Raw genomic sequence first — 15,742 nt, forward strand, 5'->3', positions numbered from 1 at the left:
GTGGCCTGGAGAGACAGGGGTGGCTTGAGGAGAGAGGGTATCCCCAGGGTTAGTTAGAGAGGGCTGGAGGGCCAAACTACAGTTCTCAGGATTCTTCCGACACCCTTTTGGCCCCTATGAGTTGGTTCCTAGGCCCTCATCCCCCTCGCAGAGCTTCAGTTTCCACCAAAGCTATTTTTCTAGAAAAAGAGGTGCCGGGCCTCACCGTGAACTTGTTCACCCTTGTTCTCTTGTAATGGCAATGCCGCCCGCCTAAGAGGTGCCGGAACTGAGCTCCGCTGAGTTCCAACTCAATAAAAGCCCTTATTTCCACAAGGGTTTAACATTTAATCCCTCTTCGTAGGGAGCTCTGGAATTTGTAGCTCTCCAGGGGTAATGCGGGGGGTAATGCTAACAACTCTTTCTTTTCCTTAAAAAAAATTATTTATGATTTTCAGTTTTATACATTTCAATAATTTTACAGTCATTTTAACATTTCAAAACTTGACTTCCTTCCCTCTCTTTCTGCGGTTCCTTAAATTTATTTTTAATACCTTCTGTGTATCCAAATTAACTTGTTCATTTATTCTTCTACTTCAAACATATACTGCAGGTTATTACAATAATTCCACCTCTCCTAACAACTCTCTGTACCCTTAACAAACAACGGCTCCCAGAATCCTTTGCAAACCACTGCTGTTTGAAGTGGTATCATATGCTTTAAATGGATGTTGCATTCGTGGTATACAACCCTAAGTGACCCGAATGTAGCCTGCTACCGTGTTTTCCCGAAAATAAGACACTGTCTTATATTTATTTTTCCTCAAGAAGACACACTATGGCTTATTTTCAAGGGATGTCTTCTTTTTATTATCTAAAGGCAGCCCTGTTTAGGGAAGTTTTTAATCTGTGATATTTGATGTATTTTAATGTTTGTTGGAAGCCGCCCAGAGTGGCAGCGGAAGTCAAGCCAGATGGGCGGGGTATAAATGATAAATTATTATTATTATTATTATTATTATTATTAATTACGCGTCCAGCCTTGCCTGTTCCTTAGCGCCCTCCAGAACTGCGCCTATCACCATGTCTTAGTTTTGGGGTATGGCTTATATTGCGCAAATGCTTAGAAATCCTGCTACGGCTTATTTTATGGGTATGTCTTATTTTCGGGGAAACAGGGTAATTTGCCTCTTCTTAATTTTTTTTTTTTTTAAAAAAAAACAACCCACAGATGCAGAACGTCATGTACGACCTCATCACGGAACTGAACGACCGGAGCGAAGACCTGGAGAAGCAGATTGGCGGGCTGGAGTCCAAACTGGAACAGCTGAACAGCAACTTCCACTCCTTGCCCTTGCTCATCACGGACGCTCTGTGCCAGCAGCAGCAGCAGCTCCTGGCCACCATCCTCGAGGCCCGGGGGGTGAGCAAGGGCATGGGCGCCCCCCAGACGCCGCTCTCGGACAGCCCCTTGGGGGTCAGCTCAACCTCTTTCCCCACCCCTTATACCAGCTCCAGTAGTTGCTGAGCCCCGTCGGACGTGAGGGAAACGACAACGACAATGACAACACCACACACACACATGGGTCTTTGTTATCCATGTGGGGGTGTCAATCCTGGCCCTGGATGGGGGGGTGGAGAGCAGAGGGCCCCAGCCGCCGCCTTGTGGGGTCGCCTGGAAACAATGCGGGCTCAGCTCGGTGGTAGCGCCCCCTGTTGTCGGGGTGGGTTGGGGTGGGGTGAAATGGGCGTTTTCGGCAGAGCCCCTCGCAGTGGCGTTCGGTGGACCGTAGGAATCCACGTTCAATCTCAGGTCTTCAAAAATCGAAAAACAAGCCAACTCCAAGGGCATCGATGCAACGGCGCAAGGTAGGGGGACCATTCCACTGTGTTGGACCCCAAGCCACTGGCAATGGGGTTGTTCATCTCCTTCTCTCTTCCCTGGTTATTTTTATTTTTTTAAACCATTATTATTCCTTCTTCCCCTCTGCGCATTAAGTGTCTTGCCGAAGAAAGTCAAAAGGCGACCGGGGAGGTGGCGAATTGGCCCCTCTGCTGAATCTCAGCAAAGGTCTCGAGGTATCATCCCAGCTCCCTCAGAATTGGTTTTGCCAAAGAGACCACCGTAAAGGTACCCTTCGTGGCCTCTTCCGCGTTGGGTCCTTTTTGTTTTTGTTTTTTTTAAAAGCAAAAGGGAAAATGACAGGTGTCTTAGGCTGAGGCCTAAGAAGAGTTCCCTTGACTTGGAGAGATCAGAAGTTTTCCACCACTAAAGCTGTTCTTGGTGTGTCCTTGCGGAGACGAAGCAGCGATTTCGACGCATCCAGATGATCTGGCGTTTGCCCTCCCCTCTCCATGGGCCAAGGAGATTGCCACCGAGGAATTGGGTTTGCTCAGATTCCGAGCACTCCAAGAAACGCAAAGCAAAAGAGAAGTTGTGTTCTCCATCGTCCTCCTGAGAGAATCACCCCGAGCCCGTTTGGCTCGCCAGTGGTGCTTTGAAAAACCACATCCCTGTGGGCCACATCGCCACAACCCTTCTTTAAACGTTGCGGTTACCAGCCTGAACTGCGTTGCTGCTGCAGTTTCCAAGGGCCTATCCACACTACAAACCTCTCATCTGGGCTTCCCAGATTCATCAACCTTTATTATTAGTAGGGCTTCCCTCCCCGCAAAGCATCCTGGGAATTGTAGGTTTGTTTCTTTTTTTATGGGGGTGGGTAGTTCTGCACTTTCAAAGGCTCCGCGGCCGACAGCCATTGGCGATTGAACTGGTTTGAACCCGGTTTAAATGTAATTCGCTATTGGCACTTAAATAGGTTTGCTCCCGCTTTGAATTGCCACATAGACAATTAGGCTGCACACTGGTTAATGAAACTGCAGTCAAAGTGGTTGAACTGAATTGCCACTGGCAATCAAATCAGTTCCAAGCCTGGTTTGAAATGCCACTGGCTTGCATTTGAAGGGTGTACAAGCCCTGGGATTTTTCCACACCGGTACAGAGGTGTGGAGTACACAGCTTATTTAAAAAGAAAAATTACTAGGAATCATTAGGAAGCTGCCTAATGCAGAGTCAGACCCTTGGTCCATCTAACTGTGTGTTGTCTACACTGACTGGCAGCGGCTGTTCAGAGTTTCAGTCAAGGGGGAATTTCCAGGCTCTGTTGGAGACACCAGGGATTGAACAGGTTCCCTGCCACCGCTGCCTACCGGTAAGTCATGTCTGAATCCTACCATTGATTCATTGAGCCCAGGATGAGCTCTTCCGATTCAGCTACAGCCCATTCGGAAATGCGTAAAATGCCACCATTCGCATTTGCGGTTAGCGTATCCCAGCCTAACCCTACCTCGCAGGGGTGTTGTGAGGATAAAGTAGAGAGGGGCAGAGAAGTGGGCATGCCCCCTTGATCTCCCTTGGAGAAATGGCAGGATACCATTTTGCAGTGTGCGAAATGTAAGGCCTCCCAAATAATTCATTTCTGGATATTAAAATTCCTCCGTGCACCACTGGCTCAGATCTGGAGACGACCTGAAGGCTGGAGACGAGAATGTAGCCCCAAGGGCGCACACATTTTCAGGGCAGACTATTAGATTATCCCCCTCCTTCCCCGAGTAACTATGTGGCCTTGAGAACAATCTAGAGAAATGACCCACTGCCCACATGGGGGTGGCAATGGCCTCGACCCAGCTTTGCTGTGTATGAAGCCTTAATGCTTAGCCCAGCTGCCTCGTGCTTAGAGTCATAGTGCAGAGTTAGAAGGCACCCCAAGGGTCATCTATTCCAGCCCCCTGTAATTCAGGAATCGCAGCCAAAGAATCTCTGACAGATGCCTGCCCAACCTCTGTTTAAAAACCTCCAAGAAAGGGGAATCCACCACCTTCTGTGTAGAACGGCTCTTCCCGTCGGGAAGCTCTTCCTAATGTTTAGCCAGAATCTCCCTTCTTGTAATTTGAAGCCATTGGTTCGAGTCCTACCCTCCGGAGCAGGAGAAAACTAGCTTGTTCCCTCTTCCATGTGGCAACCTTGAGATATTTGAAGAAGGCTGTCATATCTCCCCTAAGTCTTCTCTTTTCCAAGCTAAGCATACCCAACTCCCTTAACCGTTTCTTATAAGGCTTGGTTTCCAGGCCCTTGGTCATCTTGGCCACTCTCCTCTGCAAACCTTCTGGCTTCTCAATCTTCCTAAACTGTGGTGCCAGAACTGGACACAGGATTCCAGGTGTGGTCTGACCAAGGCAGAAAACAGTGGTACTATTACTTCCCTTGATCGGGGCACTGTACTTCTGTTGATGTAGCCTAGAATAACATTAGCTTTTTTTGCTGCTGCATCATGCTGTTGACTCATATTCAGCTTGTAGTGTACCAAGACTCCTAGACCCTTTTCACATATGCTACTGGCAGGGAACCCCCATTTTATGTTTATGCAGCTGGTTCTTCCTGCCTAAGTGCAGAATCTTAACATTTGTCCCTGTTGAAATCCATTTTTTTGCTTGAGCCCAGTTCTCCAATCTGTCAAGGCCATCTTGCAACCCTGTCTTCTGCAGCATTAGCTATCCCTCCCAGTCTGATGTCTCCTGCTGCTGGTCAAAAGGGGTTTGTCCATTCCTCCCGAAGGGGGCCAGACCCACTCTTTACCTCGCCTGCTTTTCACACCCTCCCTCGCTCCCTCTGGGAGCATGGAGCAAAACAGCCACAGCCCTCTGCTCTGAACCCTCCCTTCCCTTTTGTCAAGGCGATGGTTGCCATCACCCCTCCACTACCACCTGTTTTTTTGTCAGGCAAATGCCTCCCTCTAGCACAGCTCCGCATTCAGGCTGTTTGGGGTAGGGTGGGGAGGCCTTGGCTCGGCTTCTCAGCCCCACGAGGAGGCTGCTGGCTCGTTCCAGCGAGAGCCGAGCAGGTGACTCTTCATGTTCCCTTTGAACAGGCAAAGCAAGCGTGTAATTGCTCAGCGATATTAATTACGCGCCGCCCTGCGGCTCCAGTTAATTGCGAGCAAAGAAAGGGAGGGAGAGAACACCCCAGGTAGATCTAAGTGCTTTCAGCAATTTTTCGGCATGTGGGGTTTTATTTCGGGGAGTGGGGGGGAGATGCATGGTCTTTTGTCAAAACTCCCCTTCAGCAGCTGTGTGTGGCTTTTCCGAACATCACAAAAAGCATTAAACGGGGAAGAGGGAGGGAGGGAACCTGCCACTTAGCGAGGATGGTAGGTGGCCCGTATTCCTTGCAATTGAAGTTGCTTAGGAAACGGAGCAGAGCTTCAGGGGCAGGATCCTTAAAACGCCCACTGGAATCTCCCCCCCATGCCAGTTTGGGGCTTTTGAGAGGCCCTGTTTCACCAGGAAATATTTGGAGGAGGGTTATATATGGTGCGAGCCACTCTGAGTCTTCTTGGTGAGTCCCCGGGGCTCCCAGAAAAGCTGGGATTTGTCTGAAGCGATCAGAACGAGGACATTTTGCCTGCCAGCCGGGGTACACTTAGCTAGGTGGGCCGAATGGTGCGACTCAATATAAGGCAGCTTCCCCTGTTGGGAATGGAGCTGTGGCTCAGCAGTAGAGCATCTGCTTTGCATGCAAAAGGTCCCAGGTTCCGTTCCTGGCATTTCCAGTTGGAGATGTTAATGTCCCCCGCCTGGAGAGCAGCTGCCAGTCAATGAGTTAGATGGGCCATTGGCCTGGCTCTGTATAAGGCAGCCCTTCCCTGCATTCCTTTAGCTACATAAAAGCGAGTTAGGGCACTTCCACCACGAGGAAAGGAAGACGGAGACTGGCTTGAAGCTGCGTCCATCTCTAGCATCTATGAGGACTAGAATCTTTATTTTGAAGGGAAGGGCCGCCCCTCATTGTTAAAGCATCTGTTTTGCAAGCAGAAGGCACCAGATTCAACCCCTGGCGTCTCCAGGTTGTTGTTTAGTCGTTTAGTCGTGTCCGACTCTTTGTGACCCCCATGGACCAGAGCACACCAGGCACTCCTGTCTTCCACTGCCTCCCGCAGTTTAGTCAGACTCATGTTCGTAGCTTTGAGAACACTGTCCAACCATCTCGTCCTCTGTCGTCCCCTTCTCCTTGTGCCCTCAATCTTCAATCTTCGTCTCCAGGTAGGGAGGGAATTTCCCTTGCCTGAAACCCAGGACAGCCGCTGCTGCCAGCCAGTGTCTACATACCTGAGCTAGTTGGGGAAGCAGTCTGACTCTGTATGAAGCAGCTTCCTGTCTCTTTATGCCCAACACTTCCACTCATCTGCATGCTTCTTTTTGCTGTAAATCCTCATTTGGCAGCCCTGTGAGACAGGCAAGAGTCTTCTGGCCTCCCATGTGGCAGATGTGAAGACGGAGGCTCAGGGAGAGAAGGTCGGCTCCTCAAAGACTCCACGCAGAGGGCAGAGGTGCAGTTCGAAGCAGGCACACCCACCCCTCCCAATTCCTCTTAGCCACCCTGGTAGGGGGTAGCACGGTGGGCAAGGGGCTTATGGGGAAATTCCAAGAAGAGAAGCAGCGGCAGCCCACACAGTTGGCATGGAAAGAGCCTCATTCCATTTCAGCACCCAGGACAGCTCTACTCTCCATTTCTCAAGGCAAGCCTGTCTCTACCTCAAGTTACTCAGAATGCAGACTCAGTTCCACATTGCAGGACTCCTAGCAGCTGGTTTCAATCATGGGAGAATAGCACAGGAGGAAAGGGTTAATTGATCACTCCCTTGAGCCATTTCAGATCCCCAATGGCTGCTAGTCTGGAAAAGTTACTAGCCTCTTCCCCTCCCCCCCCCGTTGATCATTTCTGGCTATATCAGTCTCTTGGGGACAAGAACAGGTTTTTGGGGGGTCCATTCTAGAGAGAGAAAATTGCTGTCTGCTCGGCTGGAGGGCCTCTTTGCTCACCCTGGCGACCAGGCAAACCCCTGTTCCCAAAGCCACCTCATTCTTCTTACCCCATCCCTTCTGACAGGGATCCAGAGATGGGAGCATCACACCCTATCTGTTTGGCTGGCAGGATCTCAGCCCCCCGTCTGCCCCTCCTCGTCTCTCTGGGTCAGGCCCCCCCCTTTTTTTTGTGGCATCGCCCGCCATCGCTCAAAGCACCTGTGTTTCACCGGAAATGAGAAGAGCCCGTCATAACTGCACTGGGACCGGAAGCTAGAAAGAAGATACGGGCTGCAATGAACGTTTAAATGAATTTCATTGAGCAGCCTGTTCCAAGGCAGCTGATAGGCAATTAACTACAAATTGAAGGTTCTTTTTGGGAGGCAATGATTACAGACTGCAGGCTCAGATTTAACACCCATCCTAGTAACTACTTCACTCACCAGAGAGCACCCCCCCCTTTTTTTTTACTAAACAGAAATGAGCCCGAGACACACTGTACAGCTGGAGGTGCCAATCTTGCAATTCCTTATAGGGTTGCCAGACTCAACAGAGGACAGGATTTCTGTGCCTTTAATTGCCCTGCTCTCTTTTGAGTCTGGAAACCTTAAAGAGAAACCAGCAGACCCTTGTTTAATTTCCAAGCAAAGGGTCTGCTGGTTTCTCTTTAAGGTTTCCAGACTCAAAAGAGAGCAGGGCAATTAAAGGCACAGAAGTCCTGTCCACTATTGAGTCTGGCAACCCTAATTCCTTACCAGTTTTGAGGGGCTTGGTTTAGAAAGAGCATGTGAAATTCTGAGGTCTGGGGTTTTTCTTACACCACTTTGGGCAAGGGGAGAAGATTGCAGGATTGAGGGCCCCCCCTTCAGTTAGAACCCCTTTTTCAGAAAGTCACCATCTTCACGAGAGAGAGAGATTGCAGCTTACCTTAGGGAGGGAGTGCCATGGCTCCGTGGAAGAGCCCAACCCCTGCTTTGCATGCCAATTATCCCAGGTTCAATCCCCACCATCTCCAGGTGTAGGGCAGAGGATAGACACCTGGAGACATCTGCCAACCCGGGAGAACTGCTGCCAGTCAGTGTGGACAAGCCTGAGCTCATCTGACTCAGTACAAGATCGCTTCCTAGGTTCTAGTGTTCTGGTCATTTATGGCATGAGGAGAAAGTGCTGAAGCATTCAGTTCGGTGGCGCATCCTGACATTCCAGAGTGGTACAGTCTCAGCAGAGCCGTATCAGGTGCTTTGTTTTTACTTACTGAATGTGTCCATCAGCTCTGGAGTGTATTCCTGACACCAAGACACCTTGCAGCAGCTCCCACCCCCGGGGACCTTAAAAAAAAAGTAAACAAGCCATCTCTGCCACTGAGGCGACACACCCAGGTATACAAACCTGGTTTTGGGTGGGGTGGGAAAATGGGACAAGAGAGACGTCCCCTTCAGCTAACCATTTGGCAAAACAATGAGATGCCAGGCACAAGATAAATGTCATATCTGCACCGTTGAAAGCACTATGGTACCTCTTCAACAGCTACGACTCCCCACCCCCACCCCAAAGAATTTTGGGAGCTGTGGCTTGTTAAATGCAACGGCAGTTGTTAGGAAACACCACTGTTCCTCTCTCAGGGCTACAATTTCCAGAGTCTCCCGGGAAGAGGGATTGATTGTCAAACCACTCTGTGAATTGTTGCTCCGTGGGGGGAATAGCACGGTCTGCCAACAAATCTCAGCATCCTTAAACTGCAGGATTCTTTGGGGGAAGCCGTGACTCCTGAAATGGGCATACTGCTTTTGAATTAGGGTGTGGATGTGCCCAAACTCCATTCTGCTGTTTCCTTTCTGCCCCACGACCCCTTCCTTGCTCCCCAGGAGGCAGCGTTGGCCCCTCACCTAAATGGTTTTGAAAGAGGATTAGGCAAATTCATAGGAGAGAGGGCTACCAATGGCTTCTAGCCAGGCATGGCTTTGAAGGCTGCTATGCTTCTGAAGACCAGCCGCTGGAAACCTCAGGAGGGGAGACTCCTCTTGTGCTCGGATCCTGCTTGCCGGTTTCCCACAAGCTTCTGGTTGGCTACTGGGAGGACGGGATGCCTGCCCAAGATGCGCCACTGGTCCAGGGCAGCAGGCTCTTCCCTATCTATGCTCATTCTCTGGACTTCGCCATTGTGGGCTCAGGTTCCAGCCACCTTCCCACAACTTCTCTCTGCTAAGAGTGGGGTGCTAATAATCGCCCATTATCTAGAAATGCCGGCGGAGGCGGAGGAATAGGGGACGCTGGTACCACCGAGAAGGTGTTGGCAACAACGGTCCTAATTGCCACCCCAGCAAAGCCACTATGGTCTGACCCACAAATGTCTACCTGCCCCCCCCCATCAGAAAGGAGCCAAATAGCCGGAGCAACTGCACACCTTTCCAAAACAGCTGCATCTGACCTAGCCTGGCGCTTGATGCGTTTCTCGAGACAATAGAGCTTCGATGTGGAAGCTGCACTTAAAAGCTCGCTTTTTTCTTTTTTTCTTTTTTTATTAAAAAAAAGATTATTAGGGGAAAGCATAACCATAGTTTTATTTTACCTATGAAATATATTGCTATATTATAAAGGATAATATTGTAACTTTCAAGTACTCCTTTTGTATCTGACGAGCTAGTTTATAGACGGGCAGTTTGGCGAGGGTGGTCCTGCCTGCCCTTGCTTGCTCCCGTGTGATTGTTTCTGGGGTTACGGGTCGCTTGGCAGACAAAGGGGACGTGGCGTGGTGCCTCGAGACACGGCGGAAGGTTTTCAACTGGTTCCAGGCTGGTTTGAAGTCTTCTGTCGCCGTCCCACCACCCAAGGAGAGGAAGCCTGAAAGTGGGATTAGAGAGATCTCTGCTGGAAATTCTCTGCACCTGAAGGTAAGGCTTGAAAGGTCTGTAGCTCAGTGGGAGAGCATCTGCATTGCATGCGAGAGCTCCCAGGTTTAGTCCCCGATGGCCTCTCCGGATAGGGCTGGGAGAAACCCCCATGTCTGAAATCATAGGAAGCCGCTGCCAGTCAGCAGAGATAAAACTGAGCTGAATCGACCGGTGGTCTGACTCACCATAAGTCATCTTCCTGTGTTTATGTCCCTAAGCCCCACAAAACAAAACATTCTCCACCAACAACCTGGAAACTAGTTCTGCAAATCAGTAGCCTTCAGGTTTGGTGGAGAATGCGGGCAGAGGCGATTGTTTTCTCTCCCAGTAGAGTTTTGGAGTCATCAAAGCAAAAATGGACAGGACTCTGATTCTGGCAAAGCGAACAAGCATTTTATTTGCAGAGCTGCAGAATTGACCCCTGGGCTTCCTAAGACTCTTAAGAAGAGCCTCGCAGATCGATCGGGCCAAGGATCCATCCAGCCTTGCATCCTCACAAGGGCTGAGCAAGATGCTGCTTTGGGGGAGCTTGAAGGCAGGGCCTGGGCGCAAGAGCAACTCTTCCCCCACTTGCGATTCCCAGCGGCTGGCATTCAGAGGCACATTCATGCCTCTTGACCACCCCACTCCCATGAAAATGGCAATGATGCACTGACATTTGAGGGGGAGCGAGGGCATACACAAATGCTGGCTGTTAGGTGTGATGCTTAAATGGAACCCCTACCTTTCCGTTTCCTTGCTTTCTCCCCACACCTTCCAAACACGCTTGCTCTGCGTCCCTATAGCATAAGGAGGATTTCATTGCAACAGTGAAACCAGAAAGGGCAGGCAGGAAGAAGGGGTTCTTTCCGATGGCTTGTGCTTTGCCCAAACCATTCACTCCCCTGAAGGTCTTTTAGAAGCAGGGAGTGGGCACAAAAGCAGATTATAGCTACCCCCCTGCCTCGCGAACTGAATAGGAACCTCATTAGCTGCCACATGGTCTTTTCTCTCCCAGCCTCCACCTTTTAGCGAGGGCTGGGGAGGGCTTCCGCTGCCACCCTGAACTCTGCCAGCGCTTTGTTTTTCATTAAATATGGGATGGCTGTTGGGAAAGGCCAGGCACAGCTGGACGCCCACTTTGCTGTATTGTGGGTTTAAAACCTTCCGTGGCTAATTGCCAGTTTGGCCTTCTTCCCCGCGTTGGACCTGTACCAAGCTGGCTCTTGTTTTCTGAAGTGTGACTTGACTCAGATTTCATTGCCATCAAATGTTTTTAAAACCCTCTTGCCCAGCCACCCACTCTCCACTCTTGCCCTCCTTCCCTTATGTACACACACTTTCTCTCTGCTTCTCTCGCTTTCTCTCTCTCTCTCTCTCCTTTCCTTCTTTCCTTCTCTCTCTCTCTCTCCGCACCATACAGTTAAAGCATTGTGATACAACTTCAACCAGTCATGGCTTCCCCCAAAGGATTCTGGGAGCTCTTGCTTGTTAAGGGTACTGAGAGTTGTTAAGAGACCCCCCCCTTTCCTCCCTCCGGGACTGCAGTTCCCAGAGTGCTTTAACAAACCCTCTTCAAAGAGAACTCTGGGAATTGTAGCTCTTTGAGGGGAATAGGGGTCTCCTAACAGCTCTCAGCGATCATAACAAACCACAGCTTCCAGAATTCTTTGGGGGAAGCCATGAGGGTCAAGATTTGGCACCCTAGTGCTTCAAATGTAGACTGTGCATGTGTCCACACACCCACGCCCAGGCTCAGTCAGTAGAGCACGAGACTCTTAATCTCAGAGTCATGTGTTCGAGTCCCATGTTGGGCAAAAGATTCCTGCACTGCAGGGGGTTGGACTAGATGAGGCTTGTGGTCTCTCCCAACTCTGTAATTCTGCGAACATGTTTATATCCCACCTTTCTCCCAAGTTGGGATTCAAGGTGGCTTCCAACATACAAAAACATGAAGCGCAAACTAGTTAAAATACACTGAGAAGCAGCAATTAAAATACAGTCTGCCCTGACAGCAGCCCAGTAACTAGCCTCGTCTGCAGCTTAGTTTTCAAAGTCCTGTCTGAATAGGCAGGTCTTAGCCTGCCTGTGGAAGGAAAGCACAGAAGGAGCCGGTCTGACCTCTCCGGAGGGGATTCCGCAATATGGGAGCAGCCACAGAAAAGGCTGTGTCTCATGTCGCCCCCAACCATGCTTCTGGGAGAATGTGTGTTCTTGGACTTGTAGAAGAGTTTGGATTTGATATCCTGCTTTATCACTACCCGAAGGAGTCTCAAAGCGGCTAACATTCTCCTTTCCCTTCCTCCCCCACAACAAACACTCTGTGAGGCGAGTGAGGCTGAGAGACTTCAGAGAAGTGTGACTAGCCCAAGGTCACCCAGCAGCTGTATGTGGAGGAGTGAGGAAGTGAACCCGGTTCCCCAGATTACGAGTCCACCGCTCTTAACCACTACACCACACTATAGCTCTCATCACCCCACAGCATGGCCTGCGGTCTGGGTTAATAGGCGACAACATCTTGAGGGCCATAGTTTCCCCCTTCTGCTTGCAGAGCAGCTGGTCTACTCAATGAGCAACTGTCCTGCCTTCAGAACACAGGAAGCTGCCTTTGTTATACCAGGTCAGGCTACTTGTCAATCTAGCTCAGTTCTGCTTTCTCTGACTGGCAGCGCTGGGGGTGCGAGTGAGTACGTCTTGCATGGAGATCCCACCTGACTTCCCTGCCTTGTCCAGCTGCTCTGCCTTGAAGAGGTGCTCCACTTGCCGTTGTCACCTTTGAACATCTCCGGGGAATGCTGCTGTTAAAGGCAGAAAATCAGGTGGCCGCTTGAGAAGCTGGCAACCCTAGTGTTGATGTCTCTTAGACACTGGCACTGCGACAACCATGCAGTGTGCCTCATTCAGCTTGGTCACCTGCGTACAACCTTCCGAGCAGTTCCTGGAAGGGCCTCTACAGAAGCTCGAGAGGGACAAAATAGGTCGGCAAAGCGGCAACAGAGTCTAGTGCAGGGATGAGGGAACTTGTGGCCCTCGAGACATGGGACTCCCAACTCCCATCAGCCCCAGCCATTATGATCAATGTTCAGGAGTGATGGGAGTTGCAGTCTAAGAGCATCTGGGGGAACACAGGCTCCCCCACCCTCCCTGCACTAGTGATTAGGGCCAGGCGATACCTAGTTTCCAACTTCATGATGTATCACCAGCTAAACATCGCGATATACCATGAGGCCTGAAATAAGGATGGAGCTAGGTAGAGGCGTTGGCTGGCTTCACGGTTTCCCCCCACATTGTGATTTTTGCATAGCACCCACCTACGATTTGCATTATATTGCCAGGTCAAAAACGATAAAACCAATATCATGAAGCCCGTTTGGGGCAGTATATCACCCAGCCCTAACATGCATCATGATTCACAATCTGTTGCCAGGTCAAAAACTAGGAAATTGATATCACAATATGCACTTCAAAGTGGTTTTGGACCTTATGTTGATATATCGCCCAGCCCTACTTGTGATGCCTTTCACCCATTTCAAGTCTCAGAAGACTGATGCAGGAGGCCAAGGGCTGGATTTTAGTGGCTGGATGGGGCTTGCAGACCGTCAGTTGCAGACCTCGGGAGCTAGCTTGAAGGAGATCAAGGAATAGAAACTATTAGCATCATGAGTATGTCCCCCCTGCCCCCCCCGCCTCTGGGCTTGTTAGTAAGGTTGCCAGCTGACCCAATCACCAGCCTGCTCCTGTGCCTTTTAAGAGTAAACGGCAGGTGTGGCTATTTCCACACACACACACACACACACAGTGTGCTTGCAGGCCGTGCTGCTGCTTTGTGGTGGAGGAGCTGGCACAAGCAGGAAAAGTTGGCAACCTTAAGCAGCCATGCTTTATTGTGCCCGAGTTGAGGAAGACAATTTTTTTGGGGGGGGGGTTGTTGTCTTTAACCAGAGGGGATGGCACAGGAGGGGGAAAGGAGGAGGTGGGGGGGAGCAATTGGCAATCTCCAACAACCGTGTCCCGTCCCCCCACCACTCGAAAAATAATAATCAGCTCTGTACCCAGAAACAATCATGTCTGAATCCAAACTAATGGCTTTAACCTGTTCACTGTAAAGAATCAAAAAAGTAAAACTAAAAAAAAGTGCCTTGGACTTGAATCTCAAGAGGTCGTTCTCTATGTCTTCACCTATGCGGGTATATAATTTATGTAGATACCTACATAGAGAGACACGGAAACAGCATATACGTGTTAGACAGTCCTGATATAAAAGGCTTTGAAACCCTTGTGTTTTATCACTCTTTCTGTTCTCTGTCCTTTCATTCCTTTCCCAGATCAGAAGATTACTCGGGCCCATTCTCTCCTCTAATTTTTATTAAGTATTCCCTCAATCCATTATCTATTTGCAATTTCAAGCCTCGGCTTTGAGATAATCTTTCCGCAGTCTTGCTGAGCTGGTGGGGAGACATGTCAAATTATAGGAGCATGCAGCAGCGTTGCACAGAAAAGCAGCTGAATAGCTCTCTCCACCCACCCCCCTTTTTCTTTTTCTTGCTAATTTTACCTGGAGAAAAAAATCAGATAAGCCTGACACAAGGGAAGTCAAAAGGGAGGCTGAGGGTGTTTGAAAGCTGCAGATCTGGGAGAGCTCTGCCTCTCAGCTGATTGGAAAAGAGGTGTTGGTGGTTGTCAGGGGGGGGGGCTATAGAGTGTTTGCAAACATTCCAGTTGCTCAAAAAGTTGTTTTTTTTAAACCATGTCATGCAACATCAACGCTGCCTTTGGATGTGTCATTGAGAAATGAGGGAAGGATCAAATTTAATTGCAAATTTAAACCGCCATAGCTTGGCCACAAGACCTGTGCCTTCAGCTGATTTCAAATGAACCTACCTTAGCGGCTGGCTTGTTCACTGAGAAGTCACGGAACGTTGGCGCACATTCCAACTTCTGAAGTGTTGCGGAAATGAAGAAGTGTCCCTAGATACTCGGTAAACATGTCAGACTCCCCACCTCCTGCACACTTGTAACACCTGGCTTAATAACATTGGTGTACTCAGCATAAAGTATTTTCATACGAAGCCCCGGTTCTCTCCCCTCCCCCCCATTTAATCTTGAATCTCTCCAAGAACTGGCTCTGCGAAAAACCTCCCCCAAGATCCTGTGCTCAAATCCTGGTTCTGCAGATGAAAAAAAGAGATTTCCCATGCTGCAAATAATGGTTGGCATGTGTGGGATGGAGAAAAAGGAGTAATGGTCCCCCCGGGGACTCTGAAATAACCACTGCCTGTGCCTCCTCGAGGCTCGAGCTACACCTACTGCAGAGTAAAACATTCGCCAGTCTCTTTGTTCTGACACTGCTGCTTAAATCTTAACAAGCTGAGACTTTGTGGAGTGGTTGAAGGGCTGGGGATCCTCAGGTCTGGGAGTCCGATACGGCCCTTTAGGCCTCTCAACCTGGCCCTCCAGAGCTTTCGCCTGGCTGAAATGTGTCCTTGAAGTGCCATACTGCCTCTTGATTGCCTGGGTTGAGAAGCAGGGGGAGAGCTATTGAAACCTCTGGCATTTGCCTGGTTTAACTGATGCCTCTCTTGCTTGGCCTGCTTTTTGCTGCTGGCCCCTGGAAGGCTGAGTCTGCGAGGATGCGGCCTTTGGACTGGGAAAGATCCCTCCCTCTGTTACTTATTCCCTCTTGGTCCAAGCCCCTGCTCAGGAAGACCAGAGCATCCTCGATAGATGAATGGCATCCCTGAAAGGGAACATAGCAAGCAGGTAGACCAGGCAGCCCTAGCAAAATGAGCCAGACCAAATATCTCCCTGCTCCCCTCCCTTCCGGATGACCAGCTTTATTGATTTGTTTGCAAGGAGATTAGATGATGTTTGCTACTTAAGCAGCACCCGTTCAGATGAGATTGTGGGGAGCTTAGACGACGTTGCATCGAGGCAAGTCTCGCACTTTTGAGTGTATATTCCCTCTCATTGCAGAAAGTTTGCCTTAGCTGTCAATCAATGGAGGGGGAGTCACGGAATGCTGATGAACAGTC

At 49.8% G+C, this 15,742-nt stretch overlaps 1 protein-coding gene across 2 annotated transcripts in view; it reads left to right on the forward strand.

Moving 5' to 3' along the window:
• The window catches only part of KCNN3 (potassium calcium-activated channel subfamily N member 3), a 98,503-nt gene extending 84,514 nt beyond the window's left edge, over positions 1–13,989 (forward strand). For both annotated transcript variants that reach the window (XM_060269989.2, XM_060269990.2), the window contains exon 8: positions 1,211–13,989. In XM_060269989.2, coding sequence (XP_060125972.2) covers positions 1,211–1,507 — 297 coding nt within the window. In that variant the 3' untranslated portion in view covers positions 1,508–13,989. The remainder of the gene's footprint in view (positions 1–1,210) is intronic.
• The last annotated feature ends 1,753 nt before the right edge of the window (positions 13,990–15,742 follow it).

Source organism: Zootoca vivipara, chromosome 16 (genome assembly GCF_965207765.1).
Source record: "Zootoca vivipara chromosome 16, rZooViv2.hap1.1, whole genome shotgun sequence".
In the NCBI taxonomy this organism is placed as follows: domain Eukaryota; kingdom Metazoa; phylum Chordata; class Lepidosauria; order Squamata; family Lacertidae; genus Zootoca; species Zootoca vivipara.